General features: G+C 39.5%; 1 protein-coding gene across 1 annotated transcript in view; it reads left to right on the top strand.

Moving 5' to 3' along the window:
* tweek (transmembrane protein KIAA1109 homolog tweek) overlaps positions 1 to 25,765 on the top strand; it is a 789,520-nt gene that overhangs the window by 553,952 nt on the left and 209,803 nt on the right. Inside the window, 5 exon segments of the mRNA XM_068348609.1 lie at positions 5,129 to 5,313; positions 6,981 to 7,127; positions 12,795 to 13,056; positions 13,608 to 13,807; positions 15,922 to 16,295. Coding sequence (XP_068204710.1) covers positions 5,129 to 5,313; positions 6,981 to 7,127; positions 12,795 to 13,056; positions 13,608 to 13,807; positions 15,922 to 16,295 — 1,168 coding nt within the window.

The following is a 25,765-nucleotide window of genomic DNA, read 5'->3' as shown; positions in this document are numbered from 1 at the left end:
GTTTATGCTCTGTGAATTGTTAATCAAACTCATAATTTATCAGTGATTTTGTTTTGCTTTACCTTGTCCCGCTTAATTAACTCTGGCTCCTCAGTCAACTGTTAGTGGTTAATTCAGTTGGAATTACAGTATGTACTGTACTCCAATTTCATTCTAGGGAAATATGGAGATTGGAGCTTGAAAATAATATAGAGGATTTAATTACAATAAACTTATAAATCATTCATGTAATTGATATCAAAGAAAATTGAGGAAACAAAGGAGTAACATATTAATCAAATTGAAAAATAATATATAAAGTAGAAGTTAAATGAAATTTATCGCTTAAGAATTACCAAGAGGGTTCACCCAGAATAAATCCACCAACACCTTTACACAGTTAGGAGGAACCGTTAACTACACCATATCAAGGCTATAAAGCTCCTCATATGGGACTAATGAAGGATACCTGTAATCAGATATTTCTTAATTATTTAATTTTATCATATGAATTGGAAGCATCAGGATTTTCTTTGGTATGTTGATAAACCAATAATTCATCAACAGGAAAACTAATATTGCAAGGATCATTGCTGTAAGGAATGATTTGCTTATGATTTGTCCTTAGCTAGTCTCTTTTCCAAAATCCTCCAGTCACTGGACTTGTTCAGTACTGGGAATCCTTTGGAAGACATAAAAAGCTATCTAAATTACGTATTGGGAATATGCAGAAATTGAGGAGTCCCAGTTTCTGCAATTTCTATCCAAATATAGTAGGGGTTATCTGGCATTGTAATTTTCTTAGTCACTGCAAATGGCTGCTCTTATGGTCCAGTGAATTGGAAAATGTCTGATTGCTCTCTTATCATGGTGAGGTTTCAACACATCATATTACTTCTAGAATGTTCCTTGGGCTTATATTGGGAACCATTGTGATTAAGTGGCTCTTATCATACTGCAGCCTGAAGTCCAAGATAGATTGGCCATCCAATGATCTTTATGGTGCCTTTTGTTTTGGTGTGTTCTATGTCATAGTTTTATCCTGCCCTTTTAAAAGGGATTCAATCTTTTCTCTTCTAATTTTGTAGTAAATGAACCAAAATTATATGTATTACAACTATTTTTTCATAAAAATTATGTCAAGAAACAATTTTTCAAGGGGACCAAGAGCTCAACACTTTGGAGTCTTGATTGATAAAGGGTTTTTTTAAGAAAAATCTTACTGGTACTGTCTTTAGAGGAAAAATGTGAAAGCTCAATCTACTGTTTGTTAGTGTAAGTAGTGAAGGGAAGATCAATGGTTATACAGAAGAGACGAAAGAAACTTCGAGAATAGAGATGCCAATAATATATATGTTAAAAGATGCAAATTTCTCTTAATGGCATTTTGTTTGAGGCAACTTGTTATGCTGGTGTGTTTCACTAATCTTTGTTTACTTTGGTCTTTTGTTTGGTTATTTTATTATATTGATAAACACAGCAATGTTTACATTATTCCTTGTGAATGCACTAGAAAAAATCCTTACATACTTAAATACAGTAAAGGTTTAAATTTTTAAAGGCCACTCATGAATGGCAGAGGCAAGGGACAGTGACAATGCCTTAGCTAGCAGGACAGTGGCCTAAAGATTGACCATATATACATATGATCAGTGCCCAAGCCCACTCTCCACCCAAGGTTGGACAAGGGTGCTAATGACTTAGCAGGTAGACCTAAAGGCTCCCCTAAACCACCCATCCTTAGTTCACAAGGAGAGTGAGGTTACCCACACTACAAGACACTATCGAGCTTGAGCAGGATTCAAACCCCAGTCTGGCAGATCATCAGGTAGGGATGTTTCCAGTAGGCTTATAAAACCCCTATGGATTACTTGTGTGTTAATTTGGAAAGTCTTGATTGTGATGCATTGTTTGTGTATTATAAGGAAGGTCTTAAGGGAGATAGTTGCCTATGAAAATGAAGTATTTATCAATGTATTTCAGTTAAAGATATGATTTTGACTTCTTGGTTACCTCACTACTGGGGTATATTGCTCCTACTTCAGCGTAGTTTGGAAGACTTTACACATCCTTGTCGTATCCCCTTTCATACCATAGTGACAACTCTTCCACCTACATATTCTAAATATGATTCACTTCCTTTATAATGCCTTTTATCACTATAAACTTATCTTCTTCATGCTGTTTACTTTCAACATCCTAAATATTGCTGCTCTAATCTCATTAGCTTTTCTAGGCTCATAAATACAACATACAGCTTTTTCATCTTTACTGTCAAGCATTACACATATTTGTTTCATAACAAACACTTGATCCACACAACCTCCTCCATATCTAAGACTTCCCACTTCTTTCTATTACTCCATTTTTCTTAATCAAAATGTTACCTTGTACTTTGCAAGGATAGGTTGAGTAATGTTATATATCTGTAAATTTTATAGTCGTCCATAAAACTTTTGTCGTTATTAAATAGTATAATTATTGTTCCTAGCCATTTCTATTAAACTTTCATGCCCCTCTGATATATTTTATAAACCCTAGTTAGCCACTTAACCACACTAAATTGTCTCACTTGTAATCCCATTAATTAATGGTATTTCTTTAGTCTTCAACCTTTGACTGATACCATCGGGGTTGGTCGAATTCCATGAATTGGATGGAGGTGAATGGTCTCGGCCAGGTCCCAATTCCGACTCTATAGGCTAGGTGAAGATGAGATGTTTTGCATACCTTCCCTGTTCCTGCCATGATAGGAGGAGCATCCTCTCCCTTTAAGAACCCTTCTTTTCCATCAGGAGGGAGTAACATTGCTCACCCAGTGACTGATTCCTTCGAGGTCCATCAAGCCAAGAATGAGCCTGGTGTGACAGATACTGCTGTGGCACTTGTTGGAGATGAGCACACAGTAATCAGCAGCACCTGTAGCAAGGTATAGATAGGGTATATGCTGCCCTTAAAGCCACCCTCCTTGTCTGGAAGGAAGTGACAAAGCTCACCCAGCAGTTGCTTCCCGAGGACTCAGTCAGCCAGACTTTGAGTCCAGTATGGCAGGTACTTCTAACATACCGGTAGCAAAACAATCCCTCCATGAATCAAGTATCCGCACCATCTAGATAGTGAAATGTGGTCATCCACCTCCGTGATACCCTTCTGTGGAACACTGGGGCAGCCCCAAGTCAAGTGTTGTCCCATTCTTCTACTTCTCTGGTAGGTCCTAAGAAAGAAAGACTACAGTGAAGGTTGTAAAGAACCTTTTCAGCCAGAGCACTTTTCATCAGATGACAAACTTCCTCTCCTGCCTCTGCCAAAGAATATAGTATCGTTTGTATCCAGCTTCCTCATGGGAACAGTCTTGGAGTGGGATGTTCCTTATCCTCATGGCATGGATGTACATGCCTCTTGTTAATCTGAGAAGGGCATCATGTAGTTTTTCCCTGAATATAAATTCTCTTCTCTGCTTCAGTTAGAGAATTGGAGAAAAAAAGGCTCCTTTAGGATATTGGTCCATGGTCAAAGAGACCAAGAAATCTTGCTTATCCTGAGATTTAGGCCTCTTAGTGGGATGATCCTTGACCTCATGTATAGGGTATTGGTGCATGTGCCTTCTGCTATCCTGAGGAGAGCATTATTTGGATTTTTTCCTCAAGACTGTCTCACTTGTCAGCATCAGAAAGAGAATAAGAGAATTGTATGCTCTTCATAATGTCAAACTTTTGGAGAGATGGGTTTATGTCACCTTTGTCATCTCACAGACTGTGTGAGGAAGACCCAGTAGCAGTCAGTCTTAACCTTATATGCATCTTGGTGTAGGTTGACACAAAGCTGCCAGGTGTCATGACAGGGCACTGCACTGCTACTTGTGGAGTTCTACTTGACACCTTGAGTGCATGTATGACAGCCGTCTTATTAGCCCCAGCAAGAATAAAGAGGAAGTGTCCAGAAGCTGCTCCTTCTGGCAGATGTAACTTTGGTCAGTGTATACCATTGCCATCTCAAAAAAGAACTCACAAGCCCAATCATGATGGCTGTGTAACGATTTACATATGGCGTATTTGAAGGTAAAAGTGCGTCTGAAGGTGTTGGATTTCCTTATCTCTCTGTACCTTTCAGACATTGCCAACAGACCTTTGGACCCCTGTGCTGGATGCTCAATACATGGTTGTGTAGCACTCCCAGCTCCCACACAGGACTTAATATGCATCCCGTATAAGGTAACGCATTGGATGTAAGCCTCAAGGTAATGTAGATTGACCGGCTCTGTTATCTTTCTTGTTCTCTTCTACAGCAACTGTTTCATGCTGGTGAGTTACACGATGAAACAAGTTTCTTGCAGACTACATCTGCCATAAAAGAACTCCATCCCCTTTACAAGGGGCAGAGTGGATCAGTATCTTGCCAAACATTTCTCATAATAATCCTGGTTTGAAACTGGTTCATATCACTGTTAGGGAGACAGGCTGTTCATGTCCTATTACTAGTTTTATTATAAGGCTAGCACTAGCCAAGGCCCCAACAGCTTCTATATCCATATGATTAGCTGTTAGGAGGTTGCTGGAGCTACCTTCCTCGCTTCCATACAGGACCGAGAAGGATGACATGTCCAAGGAATAAAATTACACTACAGTTTGGTGTTTTGGGGCTTCCTCCCACCTGTGAGTAGGTTTTCCTATTTTGAAGAATGAAAGGTATGTATATTCATAGGAACTAATTACAAAGATTTGAAATGTTATTTTTATTTTTCCTATGAATACAAACCTGAATCCATTAAATTAATTTCCTACCTTGACCATCCCTGTCAGGCCTAGGTCTATGAACAAGAGTGACTTTACTATGACAGTTGGGTGGGCATCTTCCTTGCACCACCTTTCAATGTCCAACAGCCTTATTAACAATTCTATGACTGTTCCAGCACTGCTGAACATACATCCCTATTCTAAAGGACTCGGGTGTATGTAACAAGGAAAAAATACAAATTAACCTTAAATTTTTTTATGCTTATCATGTAATTACAATTGAATAAGGTTTACATTAGTACAGTGCATTTAATGGTAAATTTTTGGAGAAATTTATGATTATTGAGCCCTGTTTAGGTTTTCCTAGAATAATGTTCTTAGTTGTACAGTTTTTTGTTGAGACTATCAATTTTCAGGTCTTCGTAATGCTTTATACAACGAGATGATGACTGTAGGAGATGATGGAGAGGTAGTACTAATAACCTTAACAAGACCATTAGTCTGTGTTCAGCCTGTTGCTGTAGATCGAGCTGTACTGGTCTGGTTAAACTACAAAAATGCATATGAATATTGGACTGAACAAAGAGCCTCGCTCAACAAGGTAATTGAGAGCTTGCTCCCAGAATGGATGAAACTCTTTAACCAAGCTACTGTGTTGTGTTTATCTTTTGGTGATTTCTCCATCTTCTGTTATTTTCATAGTCTGCAAATGAAATTGCTGGAATTTCTGGACAAACTAAGAGCGGTTATATGTACATAGGAAAATTATTTTGATATAGAAAAGGGTTTTCATAATTTCTTACTTTTCATATACTATTGCTTTTATTAAGGGAATAAGGAAATGTCTGTCACATATCACTAGACACATCATCTAATGATATCAGTTTATCGTCACTATAAACTATACAATATTGTACTAGGATTATCACACCTACATAATTAGCAGCATCTACACTCTAATTTTGTATTTTTTAACTAATGTATTCCACTTCAGACAATTAGTTTTGCTCATCTATCAAGAAATCTTTCATTTTCAATAGAATCAATTCTACCCCCCCTCAAAAAAAAACAGGAATGCATTTTTTCATTACTCAAATGAGCAAAATTATGCACTATATGTTATATATCTCCCTTATTGGAATAAATCTTCCCCAGATTATTAACACTTAATTTCAGCCTTAGAGAGATGGTAGCCCTGTAGTTCCTCAACCTTTCTGCATTGGTTGCAGTCCCCAACTGGTTTGTCATGTTATGACAAAAGAAGCCTCAAGTCTTAAGTCTGTCTTTTTTTATATGTAGTAACAATTGAAGATTGGGGAAAACCTAATTTTAAATTAGAACTACTTTATTCTGAAATCAGATACTTCGTACTTTTTGGGAAAGAATGTTTCTGTTTTCTTTTTTAAATTACAGCGACCATTAGGATTGCGCTATGTAATAATAATAATCAGTTCAAGACAAAATGCTTTACTGTACGTTTAAATTAGTATACAGGGGATTAAATTCATACAACTGTTTCAGGGCAATACTCTTAACATATCATTAAAAAAGTAGGTAAATAATATCAGGAGTAATCAAGGTGAACTGCATGTATAAATAAATGTTTTTTTTTAGATAAAGAAAATACAGTTAAGCATTTATTTAGATAGGTGCTCTGACATCTGCGAATAGTGAATATACTAAAGTAACATATAGAAACTTATGAAGTTATAGATTTATGGCCACTCAATAAAACATAATTTTCAAAATTTCCAAAATATAGTATTCTAATTCAAATGAAATATTTAAAATAGATGTGAAGACATTAACCCTTTTACCCCCAAAGGACGTACTGGTACGTTTCACAAAACTCATCCCTTTACCCCCATGGACGTACTGGTAGGTCCTTGCAAAAAAATGCTATAGCAAATTTTTTTTTTCATATTTTTGATAATTTTTTGAGAAAATGCAGGCATTTTCCAAGAGAATGAGACCAACCTGACCTCTCTATGACAAAAATTAAGGCTGTTAGAGCAATTTAAAAAAAATATACTGCAAAATGTGCTGGGGAAAAAATAACCCCTTGGGGGTTAAGGGTTGGAAATTTCCAAAGAGCCTGGGGGTAAAAGGGTTAAGTTGAATAAGTAAAGGTCAGTGTTTAGAAGTTTTTGAAAACTTATCACATCCATCATTTTGGTTATTTTTGGAAGGAATGTTATAATGTGTTATTAAGAATTTAGTTTTCTGCATGTTAGAAACCTTTTTATATCCTTATATTATATTTTCCAGGAAGTCCTGACAGCTACTCAACAAGTGTTTGAAAAAGTTCCCCAGTTTTCTTCATTATCTTCTGCTGCACATATCAAGAGCAATGTTTATCTACAGCTCACTGTTGATGACATTGGCATTTGTTTGCCCCTAAATCCATGCCGGACAGTAAGTTTTGTAATATTTGTACTATATATGTTTTTACAAATTTAATACACTTCTGCAGCTCATTACCTTAGAGATATTTATATAAAATTAATTATTCTGTTAATTTAAATGTTTCAATGCTTATTCTGTACAGCATGGACTTCTATAGACTGCATATCGCATCTTCATAGAGTCTATGCTCTTGCAAATACACTACTTATAAATTTTCCTGAATTAAAGTAGAGTAATGGGCCATACCACTTATGTTTATACTCATTTTTATTTTTATAGTTCTTTGGCCATTAAAGATATGCAACATTGTTATTCATACTGTATACATACATATACCAAAGGCACTTCCCCCAATTTTGGGGGGTAGCCGACATCAACAAGAAACAAAACAAAAAAGGGGACCTCTACTCTCTACGTTCCTCCAGCCTAACCAGGGACTCAGCCGAGTTCAGCTGGTACTGCTAGGGTGCCACAGCCCAACCTCCCACATTTCCACCACAGATGAAGCTTCATACTGCTGAGTCCCCTACTGCTGCTACCTCCGCAGTCATCTAAGGCACCGGAGGAAGCAGCAGGGCCTACCGGAACTGCGTCACAATCGCTCGCCATTCATTCCTATTTCTAGCACGCTCTCTTGCCTCTCTCACATCTATCCTCCTATCACCCAGAGCTTTCTTCACACCATCCATCCACCCAAACCTTGGCCTTCCTCTTGTACTTCTCCCATCAACTCTTGCATTCATCACCTTCTTTAGCAGACAGCCATTTTCCATTCTCTCAACATGGCCAAACCACCTCAACTCATTCATATCCACTCTAGCCGCTAACTCATTTCTTACACCCGTTCTCACCCTCGCCACTTCGTTCCTAACCCTATCAACTCAAGATACACCAGCCATACTCCTCAGACACTTCATCTCAAACACATTCAATTTCTGTCTCTCCATCACTTTCATTCCCCACAACTCCGATCCATACATCACAGTTGGTACAATCACTTTCTCATATAGAACTCTCTTTACATTCATGCCCAACCCTCTATTTTTTACTACTCCCTTAACTGCCCCCAACACTTTGCAACCTTCATTGACTCTCTGACGTACATCTGCTTCCACTCCACCATTTGCTGCAACAACAGACCCCAAGTACTTAAACTGATCCACCTCCTCAAGTAACTCTCCATTCAACATGACATTCAACCTTGCACCACCTTCCCTTCTCGTACATCTCATAACCTTACTCTTACCCACATTAACTCTCAACTTCCTTCTCTCACACACACTTCCAAATTCTGTCACTAGTCGGTCAAGCTTCTCTTCTGTGTCTGCTACCAGTACAGTATCATCCGCAAACAACAACTGATTTACCTCCCATTCATGGTCATTCTCGCCTACCAGTTTTAATCCTCGTCCAAGCACTCGAGCATTCACCTCTCTCACCACTCCATCAACATACAAGTTAAACAACCACGGCGACATCACACATCCCTGTCTCAGCCCCACTCTCACCGGAAACCAATCGCTCACTTCATTTCCTATTCTAACACATGCTTTACTACCTTTGTAGAAACTTTTCACTGCTTGCAACAACCTTCCACCAACTCCATATAACCTCATCACATTCCACATTGCTTCCCTATCAACTCTATCATATGCTTTCTCCAGATCCATAAACGCAACATACACCTCCTTACCTTTTGCTAAATATTTCTCGCATATCTGCCTAACTGTAAAAATCTGATTCATACAACCCCTACCTCTTCTAAAACCACCCTGTACTTCCAAGATTGCATTCTCTGTTTTATCCTTAATCCTATTAATCAGTACTCTACCATACACTTTTCCAACTACACTCAACAAACTAATACCTCTTGAATTACAACACTCATGCACATCTCCCTTACCCTTATATAGTGGTACAATACATGCACAGACCCAATCTACTGGTACCATTGACAACACAAAACACACATTAAACAATCTCACCAACCATTCAAGTACAGTCACACCCTCTTCCTTCAACATCTCAGCTTTCACACCATCCATACCAGATGCTTTTCCTACTCTCGTTTCATCTAGTGCTCTCCTCACTTCCTCTATTGTAATCTCTCTCTCATTCTCATCTCCCATCACTGGCACCTCAACACCTGGAACAGCAATTATATCTGCCTCCCTATCATCCTCAACATTCAGCAAACTTTCAAAATATTCCGCCCACCTTTTCCTTGCCTCCTCTCCTTTTAACAACCTTCCATTTCCATCTTTCACTGTCTCTTCAATTCTTGCGCCGGCCTTCCTTACTCTCTTCACTTCTTTCCAAAACTTCTTCTTATTCTCTTCATATGACTGACCCAGTCCCTGACCCCACCTCAGGTCAGCTGCCCTCTTTGCCTCACGTACCTTGCGCTTTACTTCCACCTTATTCTCTCTATATTTTTCATACTTCTCTATACTATTACTCTGCAGCCATTCTTCAAAAGCCCTCTTTTTCTCTTCCACTTTTACCTTCACTCCTTCATTCCACCATTCACTGCCCTTCCTCATGCTGCCTCCAACAACCTTCTTGCCACATACATCACTTGCAATCCCAACAAAATTTTCTTTTGCTAACTTCCACTCCTCCTCTAAATTACCAGTTTCTCTTACTCTCACCTCGTCATATGCCATTTTCAACCTTTCCTGATATTTACTTTTTACCCCCGGTTTTATTAGCTCTTCAACCCTCACTAGCTCCCTTTTACATCCACCTACTCTATTCCCCCACTCTTTTGCTACAACTAATTTTCCTTCCACCAAAAAATGATCAGACATACCGTTAGCCATACCCCTAAACACGTGCACGTCTTTCAATCTTCCAAACATTCTTTTAGTTATCAACACATAATCCATTAATGCCCTTTCTACTACTCTTCCATTTGCCACTCTTACCCATGTATACTTATTTTTATCTTTCTTTTTAAAAAAGCTAGCACTTATTACCATCTCTTGTTCAACACACATATCTACCAGTCTCTCACCACTCTCATTTTCACCTGGTACGCCATACTTCCCAATGACACCTTCTACCTCTCCAGCGCCCACTCTAGCATTTAAGTCACCCATAACAACTACATAATTCCTTCTACCCAGTCCTTCTACACACCTAGTTAATTCATTCCAGAACTCATTCCGCTCTTCTTCACTTTTCTCACTACCTGGCCCATACGCACTGACAAACGCCCAACATTCCCTACCCAACCTAACCCTTACCCACATTAACCTAGATGATATCTCCTTCCATTCCACTACTTTACCTGTCATCCATTCACTCAGCAATAAAGCCACACCCTCTCTCGCTCTTCCCCTTTCAATCCCAGACACTCTACCAGACATTTCACCAAACATCACTTCACCCTTTCCTTTCATCTTTGTCTCACACAAGGCCAATACATCCATCCTTCTACTTCTAAACATACTTCCAATCTCACATCTTTTACTCTCTATCGTACTACATCCACGCACATTCAAACACCCCAAAACTAGAGTGCGGGGAGCAGTCACTCTCCCCCCAGCTCCATCTCTTTGATGATGTCTCACAGGAATTTCAATTCAGGAGAGGGGGTTCCCAGCCCCCTCGTCCCGTCCCTTTTAGTCGCCTTTTACGACACGCAGGGATAACGTTGGCGCTATTCTAATTGTTTTATGCCCCCGCGGCCACATTGTATGGTATACAATATTTATCTATACACCATCACAACGTGTCGAAGGGTATTGGTCAATATTAAAAATTCTTGATTGAATAGAATTAAAGTGCACTCTCTCTCTCTCTCTCTCTCTCTCTCTCTCTCTCTCTCTCTCTCTCTCTCTCTCTCTCTCTCTCTCTCTCTCTCTCTCTCTCTCTAGTAATTGTAAATCTTTTGGTAGTATGACCTCTGCTTGGAATTTTGAAAATTCATATTTTTGCATTTTTTACTAGAACATCAATATTTTGTATCTCTCTCTCTCTCTCTCTCTCTCTCTCTCTCTCTCTCTCTCTCTCTCTCTCTCTCTCTCTCTCTCTCTCTCTCTCTCTCTCTAAATCTTCTGGTCGTATTACCTCTACTTGAAATTTTGGAAATTCATGTGTTTGCATTTTTGGCTAGAACATCTATATTTTTTATTTCAGATAGTATTTTTAATGAAAACAATTCATTTTATAGCAAAAACATTTTTTTTTTTTCATATTTACGCAAGTAACAAGTATAATAGGTTGTTGTGATGGTAAGGTTCATATTTAAGACATACTGTAGACTGTATTTCCCATGTCATTGGATTCAATCATCGCTAATTCCTTTTTCTTAGGTGTTCCATGCGTAGAGTTTTATGCACCGTATTTGATGGCATTTAGGATGGATTTTTTTCCTGAAATTTGGCTAAAAAATTGCCCTGCTTCTTATACATTGTAGTTAAAGTTTGAGACCTACTGTAGGACTAGGTTAATCTAACCCAGCTTACGCTCGGTAATTTTACCTGCCCTAAACTCTATACATCTTTATTTTATTTTTATTGTTGGTATTATTGTATTATTACCGGTGCTTTAAAAATGAATTTTTTTAAATAAAAGCAATTTAATCTGAAATAGTGTGACTTGCATTTACATATAAACATTGTCTGACAAAATGTAAACATTGAGGTATGGTTGCGTTCTCAGCAGCCTTTTAACTTTCTTTTTCCTTAATCTTTGGTAACCTAAATGGTATCGTTAATAACAGTAATAGTCAAAGTATATTTATTTTTCATTAAAAATCCACCAAGATTTGAATTATTCCCACTCTTCCTTCAATTAGGCACCATCTTCTCTGTCACATCATACTGTCATTAGCGGTACTTTGTTTATTGTTGACTAAACGCAAACAAAATGGTTTTCCTCTTATGCGACGTGTAGAAATTTTTAGGGATATGGCAAGTAAAATATTTGTAATAACATCTTTACTAAAAGTTCCTAGTATCGTCAGTTATCACTTGCATGTGTAAATGTGTTTGTATGTTCGTTATGATCGGCGATGAAACGTAAACAAAACAACGTTTTCTGTTTTAGGCAAGTGTTTATTAGGAGAAACTTGATATAAAATTGCTCTTATTTCATTTACAGGTTTTATGAATTACTAAGGATAAAATAAGTAAAACAAAATTGATAATGACATTATTATTACATAACCAATACTTGGTAAGGTATCTGTTGCTGCAAAAGCTTACTTATACACAGATGTGTAAATGAGTTCGTTTGTTTGTTATGATCGGTGATGAAACGTAAACAAAGCAGTGGTTTCGGTTTTAAGTTGCGTTTAGCAAAAGTATGAAATGAAATGGTCTTTAATTTATTTTGGATTTTTAAGTATACAACAAAAGCTAGCCTATGCACTGATGGTTTTGTAATTCACCAGTCATCTTATACAGCAGATATGACCCAAATTCATTCAAATATGACTTAATTTTTTACTTTGTATTGTCTGAAGGTGTTTTATGTGTGGGAACATACGGTATGTTTCTGCTTGTGTAATGTACAGGTAGACTGTTTTCAACAATATATGCTTAAATACACTAAAAACTATTTTCTTGAATCTGAGCTGCTGAAATGAGGGTGTGTCTTATATGACTGTGCATCTTATAGGCCGGCATATAAGGTGAACAAATTTTTATTTAATTTTGTAATTTGCAGGTGAGTCATCAAGTAGACTCCACTGAAACACGTGATGCATTGGTGGTTACTCTTGAAAGTACAATCATATCTGCTTGCAACTCGGGATCACTAGTTTGCAAGGCTAGATTCAAAGGATTTTGCATGCGATTTGCTCCTGAATTTGAAACCAGCTTAGATGACTGGAAGCCAGATTTCAAAGATGCCACTATTAATTTGTGTACTGTGTCAGAAGGAACTTATGAGGTTTGCAGCCGTACTGTTGCTGGCCACTCTGATAAAGGTATGGAACTTTCTTACCATCATTTGCCAACTTATTTCAAAAATATATTTTTCACTATTTATTGATAAATGAAGATAAAGTAGATTCATAGTTAGACAATCAGAGAAATTCTTCAAAAGAAAAATCTCCTCTGTTTTGAAGTTTTCTGTTATTATTTACACTAAAAACTTCTCAAGGGTAATAATATTAACAAGGATATGATTGTCTTCAGTATTGATATGAATTAACCAAGGTCAGCTAGAATAAACTGGTGTACAGGGAGAAAACTTGGCCTGAAATACTTGTAAGACAAGTGTTGGAATTCAGTAGCACATACATACCTATTATTTAATGAGACTTATTTTGTATAATGAATAATGCTTAAAGCTGAAAAAATATAAAAAGTCTGCCGGTTTTGCACATACTAAAAAGAATTTAAAATACAAGTGCAAATTATTAAGTATTTTAACTTTAGGGATAAACAACTTGTATTATATAGATTAATGGCATAAAACAATAGTAATTTTATGTATTTAAAATAAGTTTTAAATTTTAACTTATATTTGTCACAGCGGAAAATGCCAAATGGCTCCTGAATGTTCAATGGCAGATGGAAGGAGTAGACTTGCATTTGGATGTCAACATTGGGAAACACCTCAGTGCACTTGCAAGAACCTTAACAATGCTGACTGGTGCACCTGACACTGCTATAACACAAACAAATTATAATTCGGATGATGATGATGATCGGGCCGACCATTCCACCTCTCAGGCAAGTAGAGTTTTGCCAATTTATATAGAAATCCATGAAGGAAATAAGTATTATTTTGATGAAGCTTACCTGTTAATCACAAGGCTAATATCTAAGAGTGATGTTCTTAACCTGAAAACATTTCTCTTGTCTCACTAAGCCCCCTATCCCTTTCCACTGAGCTATCCAGCAGTGTCATGACTTGTACAGCTAAGTAGACACTGCTTCTAGGGATATTGGGTACACTTTTACTCATTCTATCTACGCTGGTCAGGAGTAAAGGTCATCTTTATCTCTATCCAGATTTGGTGTTAATTTTCTTCAGGCATGTTTTATGTATGTAGGACAGTTTCAGGATGTAAGGTATGTCTTCTGCTTTTGAAATTATTTGTATCAAATACTCCATTTATAAATTGGCCATAATTAGAAGACAGGGTATTAGACACTAATACCTTGGGTAAGGATTAGCACTGCAAACTAGACACAAGATTAATAATACTCCAGGTCAATTAAACAAATGATGGAGTACATGAAATTGATGGCTTGGAATTTGCATAATAAAGATGGAAAGCCATCTAAATGGATGCAAAGTTTTCTTACAAAATTTAGTCTAGCATGTACACTCAAGAACTCTTCAGTAAAATGGTATTTTGTTTGTTACTAGCATAGGAGTAAAATCAGAAATTGAAGTTTACATCTTGAAAAGTCACTGATTCCTTCCTATTCAATATTTCATTGCATGAGCTGGAAAGAAAGGTGAGATAGAACAGGAATTAAGTAACTTGTTTTATATTTGCAGAGCTGATGTGCTCTTATATTCTTAGAATCCTGGAACCATAGCAGTATATGTATAATGCAGCTATTTAGTCAGTAGAAGCATGCAGGCATAATTCCAGACTAAATGACTGATAAATACCAGTGGGTCAATTTCAGAGATGGTATCCTTTTGAATTTTGAGTCTTTTTGTCCTCATGTTATTGTTATTATAGCGTTTGCAGTTTATTGATATTGTAATGTCAACAATATGGTAATTGAATTTATAGTAAATTAAGGAGCTATTACACAGCAGTTTTTTTCAGGTAGCATAAGTTGTTTTGTCGCTCATTTTCAGTGCTCACCCGACATTTTTAATTATACGGTCCGACGGTCGGGAGGCATTTTTTCGTCAAGCGGTGAAAGAACCAACCAACAAGTCAATCAGCTGATCATGTAAACATCGCAGTCTAGTAATGTTGATGATCATGTTTTGATAGCTGTATAATCTAAGATTTGAATTAAATCCTTTCAACTTCATCTTATAATGGCTGAATAACAAAAAATCATTGTTTCAATACAATAAATCTCACATTCCTGCAGCGATTCCTTATATTTCCAGAAATACTGTAGCAAACTCATTGCTATTTCACCGTATATGGTTGCTTCTTGCTGTAACTACAACGAGTCGGTTTCCACAGAGCTGGTTGACCCTGTATATCTTCTTAATTACCACTACCTTCATCTCCGTAGCCCACTGGTTCGTCATCACTTTCTAATGAGTCCGACAACTCAGATGGCATACAGCTGATCGAAAATATACAATAACATTCGAATAGACGAGTTATCCTTTTTTTTACATTTTCTATATCCAATTTTGTTGAGCCAAGTGCTTTTAGGTTAACAACGATGAGTGAAGTTGAGTTGGAAAAAAATTATGTTTTGGTCAGCCAAACTCGACAAAGACGCCAATGGTTGACTGAAATGTTGCTGTGTAATAGCGGCTTCAGAGTTCTTTACATATTATAAATCAAATTAAAATTGACTATAGTACTAGTGCCCAAAATACTATAGAGGATACAAATTTTCATGTTTGTAAGGCTGCCGATAAAGACTGTATTTTTGGTCTTTTCTTTTATGGTCTTTAGAACTTGGGTATTCTATTTAAGAATCTACAGTATAGTATATTTTTAAAAACTATAGCATAGAATGAAGCAAGGCCCTCAAAGTTTTAAATCTTTATTTTAATTCTCTGTAAACATCACTTTGGTTATTAATTATTGTCTGAAAGAGTAACATATAGTAAATGTAACTTGATATTACAAAATTGTATAAGGCAAATGCCCAGCATATTTACTAAACTTTTTATTTCTACCATACAGCAAGATTCGGGTCTTGGACGACGTCAGACAGGGTTCAATGAGAGTCTTCCAGCTTTTATATTTGATCCCAACCTGGATGCACGTCAGAGAGCCAAATTGCTAGAAATTGAGATGAATGAGCAAGCAAAAACTGTTAATGATCTAAAAACTCTAGGTGCATCTGCATCAACTATAGAACAGGAAATGCGGCGACTTCAGGAACTAGAAGCCTTAGTTTTCCATGACTTTAGGCGAGATGTGATGAAAAAACTGAGACGCCAAAGTGTCAAGGCAACATCTATGAAAGATCGTCTTGGTTTGGGACCTAAGACTCAGTTAAGATCAAAGAGTTTCAAGGTTCCTTCACCCACAATTGAAGTTAAAGAACCACCATTGTGAGTATAAATTGTTTTACATATTTTTTTTTTCTTGTCCAGATAAGGACAATTACAACTGCATGATAATTTCAAGTTACAGTAACCCTCTTTATTAAAGTAGTAACTGATATTTAGCATATTTATTTATGTATATGTTTGGCATTATAAAGAAAGAACACCATCAGAAACCTTTTTTATTGGGAAGTCTTCAAGTACACCTTAGATGTTTAGAAAATGGTTGGTATTACCCTCTTAATCTTGGGAATGTTAAATGTATGAACTTGAATTTTATAGCTACTAAAGAAAAAATCTAACAGCCAGCTCTAGATATCACTGACTTTTGATAAATTTCAATAAAATTTGTATTTTGTAAAGTTACAATCATCATCATCTCCTCCTACGCATATTGATGCAAAGAGCCTCAGTTAGATTTCGCCAGTTGTCTCTATCTTCAGCTTTTAAATCAATACTTCTCCATTCGTCATCTCCTACTTCACGCTTCATAGTCCTCAGCCAAGTAGGTCTGGGTCTTCCAACCCTTCTATTGCCTTCTGGAGCTCAGTCGAAAGTCTGGTGAACTAATTTCTCTTGGAAAGTACAAAGAGCATGCCAAACCATCTCCATCTACCCCTCATCATCTCTTTAGTTTCATTTCTAATCTTGTCCTGCCATTTAACTCCCAATATTCTTCTGAGGGCTTTGTTCTCAAACCTACAAAATTTGTTGGATAATGTTTCATTATCATACCACGACTCATGTCCATACAGTATCTCCGATGTCACTAAACTGAAATATTACAATATTTTATCAAATCATCAAATTCCACTTATTTTCATATAGTATATTATATAATTTTCTAGCTGTTTACTGTACATTAGAGACACAAAGTCTATGATCAGTTATAGGTGAAACATAATCATATAGGCTGTACAATTTGTAAGCAAGTGTGTGTGTGCCGATCTGATCACGGCATCCAAAATACTGAGATTGATAAAATACATCCGAAATTTGAAACATAAGTACATAAATGGTTTATTAAAGCACAATTTAAGTATTTAAATAATTGTAATTTTCTAGAATGCAATAATGCTTCCGAAATGAAATTGAATATATGAGAGAGAGAGAGAGAGTTTTTTGTTTGTTTATAGGAAAGAAATAATTATTATCAAGATACAGTAATGCCTCCAGATACAAAATTGATTCCTTCCGCAGTGGCTTTCGCTTCGTGAATTTTTCTTATTATGAGTCACGATTTACAGGTAAATCGCCTACTTTGTTCCAAGCCTACAAAAATACTACATTAAATTATATAAGAAAGCTATAACCACTATGATATATGGCCAAATACATGGGAATCATTCAGTATACCAATTATAACTGTAATACCTGTAAATTAAGTAGTTATTAGAACATAATGCAATAATAAATGGAAAATAATACAATACATACAGTATACAGTGATACTGTGCAAATACGAGATATACAGTACCATATATACTGTACTGCAGTCAGGCTTCCTTCTGCGCTATGGTTAGGTTACAGACACAGGCGCAAAAATGGAATTTTTGCGAATAAATGCTGCACTAGGGTGGGCTAACTCCTATCCTAAAAGGTCACTGCCACCTTGCCAGGAGCGGGTGTCCGAGCTGATGATTAACACAGTAAATACTGCCTAATATTGTTTTAATTTGGTTTCTACAACAGTTTAGAATCATATCTACATTATACAGTACATTTGCACACATGTACACTACGTACTGGAAACCTTAAGGTTACAGTACAGCATTATGCTAAGGTAAAGTTTTACCGAGTCGTCATTATCCCCTTACTGCTCTGTATGACAAAAGTTGTTCCTATCTAGTAATACTGTACTGTAACCTAATACTGACTGATACTGTAGTGTATATTACTTTAATATATGTACAGTAATTTTTCAATATTTAACTTAGCCGGGGATTATAATAGCTGCAGCTCTGCTGCTCGACAGAAAACTCTACGGAAAAAATCCGCCAGCGATCGCTATGCAGGTAGGGGGTGTACTTCAACAGCGCCATCTGTCGTCCAGATACCCAGTACTCATTGTAAACAAAGAACTCAATTTTCTCTCTGTCGTGCTACCGGCAAGACCTACTAATTCGCTGTTGCTAACTGGATTTGTTTTCACAACTATTTGGTGAAGTACACTATTCTAGTTTTGAGCTTTCGCTGTGCAGGCTTTCTCTTCAATAAATCCTTGCATTCTTTTTTTGATATCGGATTATTTGTTGATGACTTTGGATAGTTTTTGAATTCCCCTTTGACCAATTTAAAATGGCTGACCCTTCTCAAGTCCCAAAATTCAGGAAGTGTAATGCTAGGGACTGTTCAAGGCGTCTTCCGAAGGCCTCTATCGATCCTCACACTGTTTGTTCCAATTGTCGGGAGAAAACCTGTCAATTGGAAGATCGATGTGAGGAATGCGTTGGGCTTTCGGAATTCGATTTTATCGAATTCCAAAAATATACACGTAGGCTAGAGAGAGATAGAGTCAGGAGAAGTTCCTCTCGTTCTGTTGAATTTTCCTCTCCTCATGCCCCACAACCTATTCCTTCCCCTGTAGTGGTTGCTCCTAATCCCCCTTCTGGCACTCAGGAACCTTCGATGGCGGATATGATGCGTGCCATCCAAGCTCTGGGTGAGAGAGTTGAGTCCCTGGCTAGTGACCGTAACCAGCTCATGGCGGACGTCAAGGAGCTGAAGTGTAAAAGTGCAGTGGGAAGTGATAAAGTGAGTGATAGTGTTGTGGATAGTGTTGCGCTTGAGGGTTCGTCTGTTCGTGCCTGTCGTCCTCCTAGTCCGGGACCTCTTGCAAGCTCCCAAGTCCAGGGGAGAAGCAATGTCGTACGACCAATGGGTTCGAGAGGCTTTAGTCAGCGAACAGACGTTCCCTCTGTGGTTTCGGGCGTATCTACCCAAGATCGCCCCACCCACACAAAGACGAGAGAGCCCATTTATTCCTCGTCTGCGGAAGAGGTTTCTCGCAAGAAACCATGGACCAAGGTCTCACGACCGCTAAAGCGCAAGTCGGTCCCTTCCGCGCAAGTCCAACAGCCCAGTTGTAGCCACTGGGTCAGTTCGGACTCGCTGCAGTCTTCCGATGACCGCTCACCTCCTAAGAGAGGCAAAGCGGTACCGCCTCAGACAGTTACACCGTCTGTCGCCGCACCTGCTCCTGCAGACCCTAAGTGGTCTTTGCTGCAGAACATGCAGTCACAATTAACGTCTCTGATGCAGGACTTTCGTGCGGAGAAGGTTGCTGCTGCACCAGCCTCTTGCCTACAACCAACCACACACTCGGTTGTGCGTCCTGTGGACGCTGAGGCAACCTTCTTGCGCACTCCAGTTGAGAGAGTTCCGCCACCCATGCGTTCCAGTGTACCCTGCCAGCCGCATGTTGACGTTCAGCGACGCACGGAGCCTTCCGTTGACGTTCGCGAGGCACAACAACAGTCAGAGTGGTTTTGTTTTGACGCGGTGCGTCAACCTCCGCAACCCAGTGTGGTTGCCACTGCTCACTCGCATCAGGCTAGACAGTCTGGAGTAGACGCTGTGCGTCCCCGCGCTGCTATGGTTGTTGCCAGCTCACAGACTGGGCAACAGTTCCATGACGTTGCGTCCGGTTCAGTCACGCGTGCACCCGTGCGACCGGACTCAGCTGACCAGCCGTTACTTACTCCATTGCCGCTTCCTCCTCAATACTCGGATGATGGACTTTCGGATGATGATGGTGCTGCTCACGTTGATGAACCACATTCGGATCTTGACGAGCCTAAGTCCACGCAACCCTCTTTGGACTTTAGAAAAGTTCTAGCTCTGTTCAAAGAGATGTTTCCGGACCAGTTTGTTTCTGTGGCTCCGCGCTCTCCTCCGTCAGAGTTTGTATTAGGTATGCCGTCATCCTCGCCTACCTTTACTAGACTCGTCCTCGCACGCTCGTCCAAGAGAGCTTTACGAGTGATAGGAGAATGGATGCAGTCCAAAAAGAGTCTAGGGAAGACAGCCTTTACGTTTCCCCCTGCTAGACTCTCTTCTAGATCGAGCGTCTGGTATGCCATGGGAGAAGTTCTCGGGTTGGGAGTTCCTGCCTCTGCCCAGGGCGACTTCTCAAGTCTTGTAGACTCTCCCCGCAGGCTAGCCATGAGACGCTCGAAAATATGTTGGTCATCTTCGGACCTAGACCACCTTTTGAAAGGGATATTTAGAGCCTTTGAGGTCTTCAACTTTTTAGACTGGTGTCTGGGAGCTTTAAGCAGGAAGATCTCTCCGACAGAGAAGGAAACTTCCTTGCTCATCATGTCCTGCATGGACAAGGCCATACGTGACGGTTCTAATGAGCTTGCTGCATCGTTCGTATCCGGAGTCCTCAAGAAGCGTGAGAACCTTTGCTCTTTCCTGTCAGCTGGAGTGACACCTTGTCAAAGATCCGAACTTCTGTTTGCTCCTCTTTCTAAGTGTCTCTTTCCAGAGGACTTGATTAAGGAGATTGCTGCTTCTTTGATACAGAAGGACACTCATGACCTAGTTGCGTCCTCTGCTCGCAAAGCCACCCCTTTGCCTACCTTGTCAGCTAGACCAAGGATGGACACTCCAGCGTCCCGATTTATTCCGCCCTTTCGTGGCAGAGCCTCCAGCAGAGGAGGTGCTCGTGCCGAAGGGAGATGTGGAAAGAAGAAAGGAACCAAGTCCTTTAAAGGCAGAGTCTGACTGCCAGCTTCTTCAGACAGCAGTGGGAGCCAGACTCAAGAACTTCTGGCAGACCTGGGAGAAGAGAGGCGCAGATGCACAATCTGTGAAGTTGCTCAGAGAGGGGTACAAGATCCCGTTTGTACGAAAACCCCCTCTAGCAACGTCTCCCATCGATCTCTCTCCCAGGTACAGAGAGGAAGACAAGAGACGAGCATTGAAACAGGAGGTGTCTCTCTTACTAGAAAAGGGAGCGGTAGTCAAAGTCCTGGACCATCAAACCCCGGGCTTCTACAACCGTCTCTTCTTAGTGGCAAAGAAGACAGGAGGGTGGAGGCCGGTGCTAGACGTCAGTGCGCTGAATGTCTTTGTCACAAAGCAGACGTTCTCCATGGAGACCACAAAGTCCGTTCTAGCAGCGGTCAGAAGGGAAGACTGGATGGTCTCTTTAGACCTAAGGGACGCATACTTCCACGTCCCCATCCACCCAGACTCCCAACCTTTTCTGAGATTTGTTTACGAAAAGGTTGTCTACCAGTTTCAAGCCCTGTGCTTTGGCCTCAGCACAGCTCCTCTTGTGTTTACGAGGCTGATGAGGAATGTAGCCAAATTCCTTCATTTAGCGGACATCCGAGCCTCCCTCTATTTGGACGACTGGCTTCTAAGAGCTTCTTCCAGTCGTCGCTGTCTGAAGGATCTAAAGTGGACTCTAGATCTGACCAAGGAATTGGGTCTCCTTGTCAATATGGAAAAGTCTCGAGTGGTCCCATCCCAAACTATTGTGTATTTAGGGATGGAGATTCACAGTCTAGCTTTTCGGGCTTTTCCGTCGGCCCCCAGAACAAGGCAAGCCCAGTTATGCATCCAGAACATGCTGAAGAAGGAACGGTGTTCAGTCAGGCAGTGGATGAGTCTGATAGGGACCCTATCATCCCTGGAACAGTTCGTATCGTTAGGAAGACTACACCTCCGTCCTCTTCAATATCACCTAGCTGTTTACTGGAAAAAGGACAAGACGCTAGAAGCGGTCTCGATCCCCATTTCCGAGAAGATGAAGTCTTGCCTGACTTGGTGGAAGGACAGTATCAGCCTCAGAGAGGGTCTGCCCCTGGCTGTTCAGACTCCCAACCACGTTCTCTTCTCGGACGCATCGGACACAGGCTGGGGCGCGACATTAGACGGTCGGGAATGCTCGGGAACTTGGAACTCAAGTCAAAGGACAATGCATATCAACTGCAAGGAGCTACTGGCAGTTCATCTGGCCTTGAAAAGCTTCAAGTCTCTCCTTCAAGGCAAAGTGGTGGAGGTGAACTCGGACAACACCACGGCCTTGGCGTACATCTCCAAGCAAGGAGGGACCCACTCTATGACGTTGTACGAGATCGCAAGGGACCTCCTCACCTGGTCAAAAGGTCTAAACATTTCGCTAGTAACGAGGTTCATCCAAGGCAGCTTGAATGTCATGGCAGATTGCCTCAGTCGAAAGGGACAAATCATTCCAACAGAATGGATCCTACACAAGGATGTGTGCAAGAGACTTTGGGCCACATGGGGCCAGCCAACCATAGATCTCTTCGCAACCTCGATGACCAAGAGGCTCCCAATATATTGCTCACCAATCCCGGACCCAGCAGCAGTTCATATAGATGCCTTTCTCCTAGATTGGTCACATCTAGACCTATATGCATTCCCCCCGTTCAAGATTGTCAACAAGGTACTGCAGAAGTTCGCCTCTCACGAAGGGACAAGGTTGACGTTAGTTGCTCCCCTCTGGCCCGCGAGAGAATGGTTCACCGAGGTACTTCGATGGCTAGTGGACGTTCCCAGAACGCTTCCTCTAAGGGTGGACCTTCTACGTCAGCCACATGTAAAGAAGGTACACCAAGGCCTCCACGCTCTTCGTCTGACTGCCTTCAGACTATCGAAAGACTCTCGAGAGCTAGAGGCTTTTCGAAGGAGGCAGCCAGGGCGATTGCTAGAGCTAGGAGGACATCCACCCTTAGAGTCTACCAATCGAAGTGGGAAGTCTTCCGAAACTGGTGCAAGTCAGTATCTGTATCCTCGTCCAGTACCTCTGTAACTCAAATAGCTGACTTCCTTTTATACCTGAGGAAAGAACGATCTCTTTCAGCTCCCACTATCAAGGGTTACAGAAGCATGTTGGCATCAGTCTTCCGTCACAGAGGCTTAGATCTTTCCAACAATAAAGATCTACAGGACCTCCTTAAGTCTTTTGAGACCACGAAGGAGCGTCGTTTGGCTACACCTGGTTGGAATTTAGACGTGGTACTAAGATTCCTCATGTCAGAAAGGTTCGAGCCGCTTCAATCAGCCTCATTTAAAGATCTCACCTTAAAGACTCTTTTCCTGGTTTGCTTAGCCACAGCTAAAAGAGTCAGTGAGATTCACGCCTTCAGCAGGAACATCGGATTTTCATCTGAAACGGCTACATGTTCTCTACAACTTGGTTTTCTAGCCAAAAACGAGCTACCTTCTCGTCCTTGGCCAAAATCGTTCGATATTCCAAGCCTATCGAATATGGTTGGAAATGAACTAGAAAGAGTCTTATGCCCTGTGAGAGCTCTTAAGTTCTATCTAAGACGAACTAAACCTTTACGAGGACAGTCAGAAGCTTTATGGTGTTCAGTTAAGAAACCATCTTTGCCTATGTCAAAGAATGCATTATCCTATTTTATCAGACTGTTAATACGAGAAGCTCATTCACATCTGAGTGAGGAAGACCAAGCTTTGCTGAAGGTAAGGACACATGAAGTTAGAGCTGTCGCAACTTCAGTGGCCTTTAAACAAAATAGATCTCTGCGAAGTATAATGGACGCAACCTATTGGAGAAGCAAGTCAGTGTTCGCGTCTTTTTATCTTAAGGATGTCCAGTCTCTTTACGAGAACTGCTACACTCTGGGACCATTCGTAGCAGCGAGTGCAGTAGTGGGTGAGGGCTCAACCACTACAATCCCCTAATTCCATAACCTTTTTAATCTTTCTCTTGAAATGTTTTTTATTGTTGTTTTTGGGTTGTCCGGAAGGCTAAGAAGCCTTTCGCATCCTGGTTGATTTGGCGGGTGGTCAAATTCTTTTCTTGAGAAGCGCCTAGATTAGAGGTTTTGATGAGGTCCTGTGGTATGGGTTGCAACCCTTCATACTTCAGATCCTAGGAGTCGCTCAGCATCCTAAGAGCATCGCGAGGCTCCGTAAGGAAGACGTACTTAAAAAGGCAGAGTAATTGTTCAAGTCGACTTCCTTACCAGGTACCTATTTATTTTATTTTTGTTATTTTGATAACTTCTAAAATGAAATAAAAAATCCTTAGCTCATAATGTAAACATATATTGCTGGTCTCTACCCACCCCCCTGGGTGTGAATCAGCTATTATAATCACCGGCTAAGTTAAATATTGAGAAATGTTATTTTGATAATAAAATAAATTTTTGAATATACTTACCCGGTGATTATAAATTAAAGGACCCTCCCTTCCTCCCCAATAGAGACGCAGTGGACCGAGGAGAAAATTGAGTTCTTTGTTTACAATGAGTACTGGGTATCTGGACGACAGATGGCGCTGTTGAAGTACACCCCCTACCTGCATAGCGATCGCTGGCGGATTTTTTCCATAGAGTTTTCTGTCGAGCAGCAGAGCTGCAGCTATTATAATCACCGGGTAAGTATATTCAAAAATTTATTTTATTATCAAAATAACATATTACTACAGTACAGCTTAACTGTACTTACTGCAAGTGTTTGTTATTTTCGTTCAGACAAGTGGTAGCCGACGCCGCTATGAAGCATGATGCAACTTCTTATGTGTTATCGCTTGCACAGTATGTTACTGTATATCTATGCCTTCTCAAACAGAAATACATCTTACTTTATAAACTAAAACCTTGAATATCTTGATAATAATTATTTCTGGCCCTTTGCATCAATACACCTAGGAGATGATGAATTTCTAATGATTCCGAATTTTGAGTAACCAAGCAAGGCTTTAAATCTAAATGTGCATGAAATTCAGCAATTTACCTGCATACTCTACTGTTTTTTCTGTGTGTTCCCTTAATTATTAATGTATTGGGATTTATTCTGTTGATATGATTTACATTAATTTCTGGGGAGATTAAAGCACTAAGTATCACTTGCAATATTTCTTCTAAGATGGATTTATAAATACTGAAATAGACAATTATGCCCGTTGTACTGTAGACAATATCAAATACAACTATAGCCTATATTCCAATCAAAGCCATCTACAATATGTCTAATTCATCACACATTGAAAAGACAATGCAGAAAGAAATGTGATAACATAATACTATTTATACAAATATGTCTCAAGTATAGTACTTGAGACATATCTCTCTCTGGGATCTCATCTACTACACTCTGCAGTTCTTCATAGTATTCATCTTTCCTTTCTTCAGGGGAATCATTTGTTTGTGCATAGAAAACTATAATACTCATATTGCACTGCTTTGATTTAAGCTTTGCAAGTAACAATCAAGTATTTACAGCTCTCCATTCTATTAATGTCTTTTCTGCTCATGGTACCATTAACATTCCTACCCCTTCTCTTCCAACTCCATCTGTTCTTCCTGGGTATATATATATATATATATATATATATATATATATATATATATATATATATATATATACAGTGATACCTCGGTAGTCGAACGACTCTATACTCGAACAATTCGGAGTTCGACCAAAATTTTCGAGAAATTTTTGCTGCGGTGCTCGACCAAAAATTC

This window comes from Palaemon carinicauda, chromosome 24, assembly GCF_036898095.1.
Source record: "Palaemon carinicauda isolate YSFRI2023 chromosome 24, ASM3689809v2, whole genome shotgun sequence".
NCBI lineage: Eukaryota > Metazoa > Arthropoda > Malacostraca > Decapoda > Palaemonidae > Palaemon > Palaemon carinicauda.
Note: the sequence above shows the minus strand (reverse complement) of the source record. Positions and strands in the feature narration are given on the sequence as shown.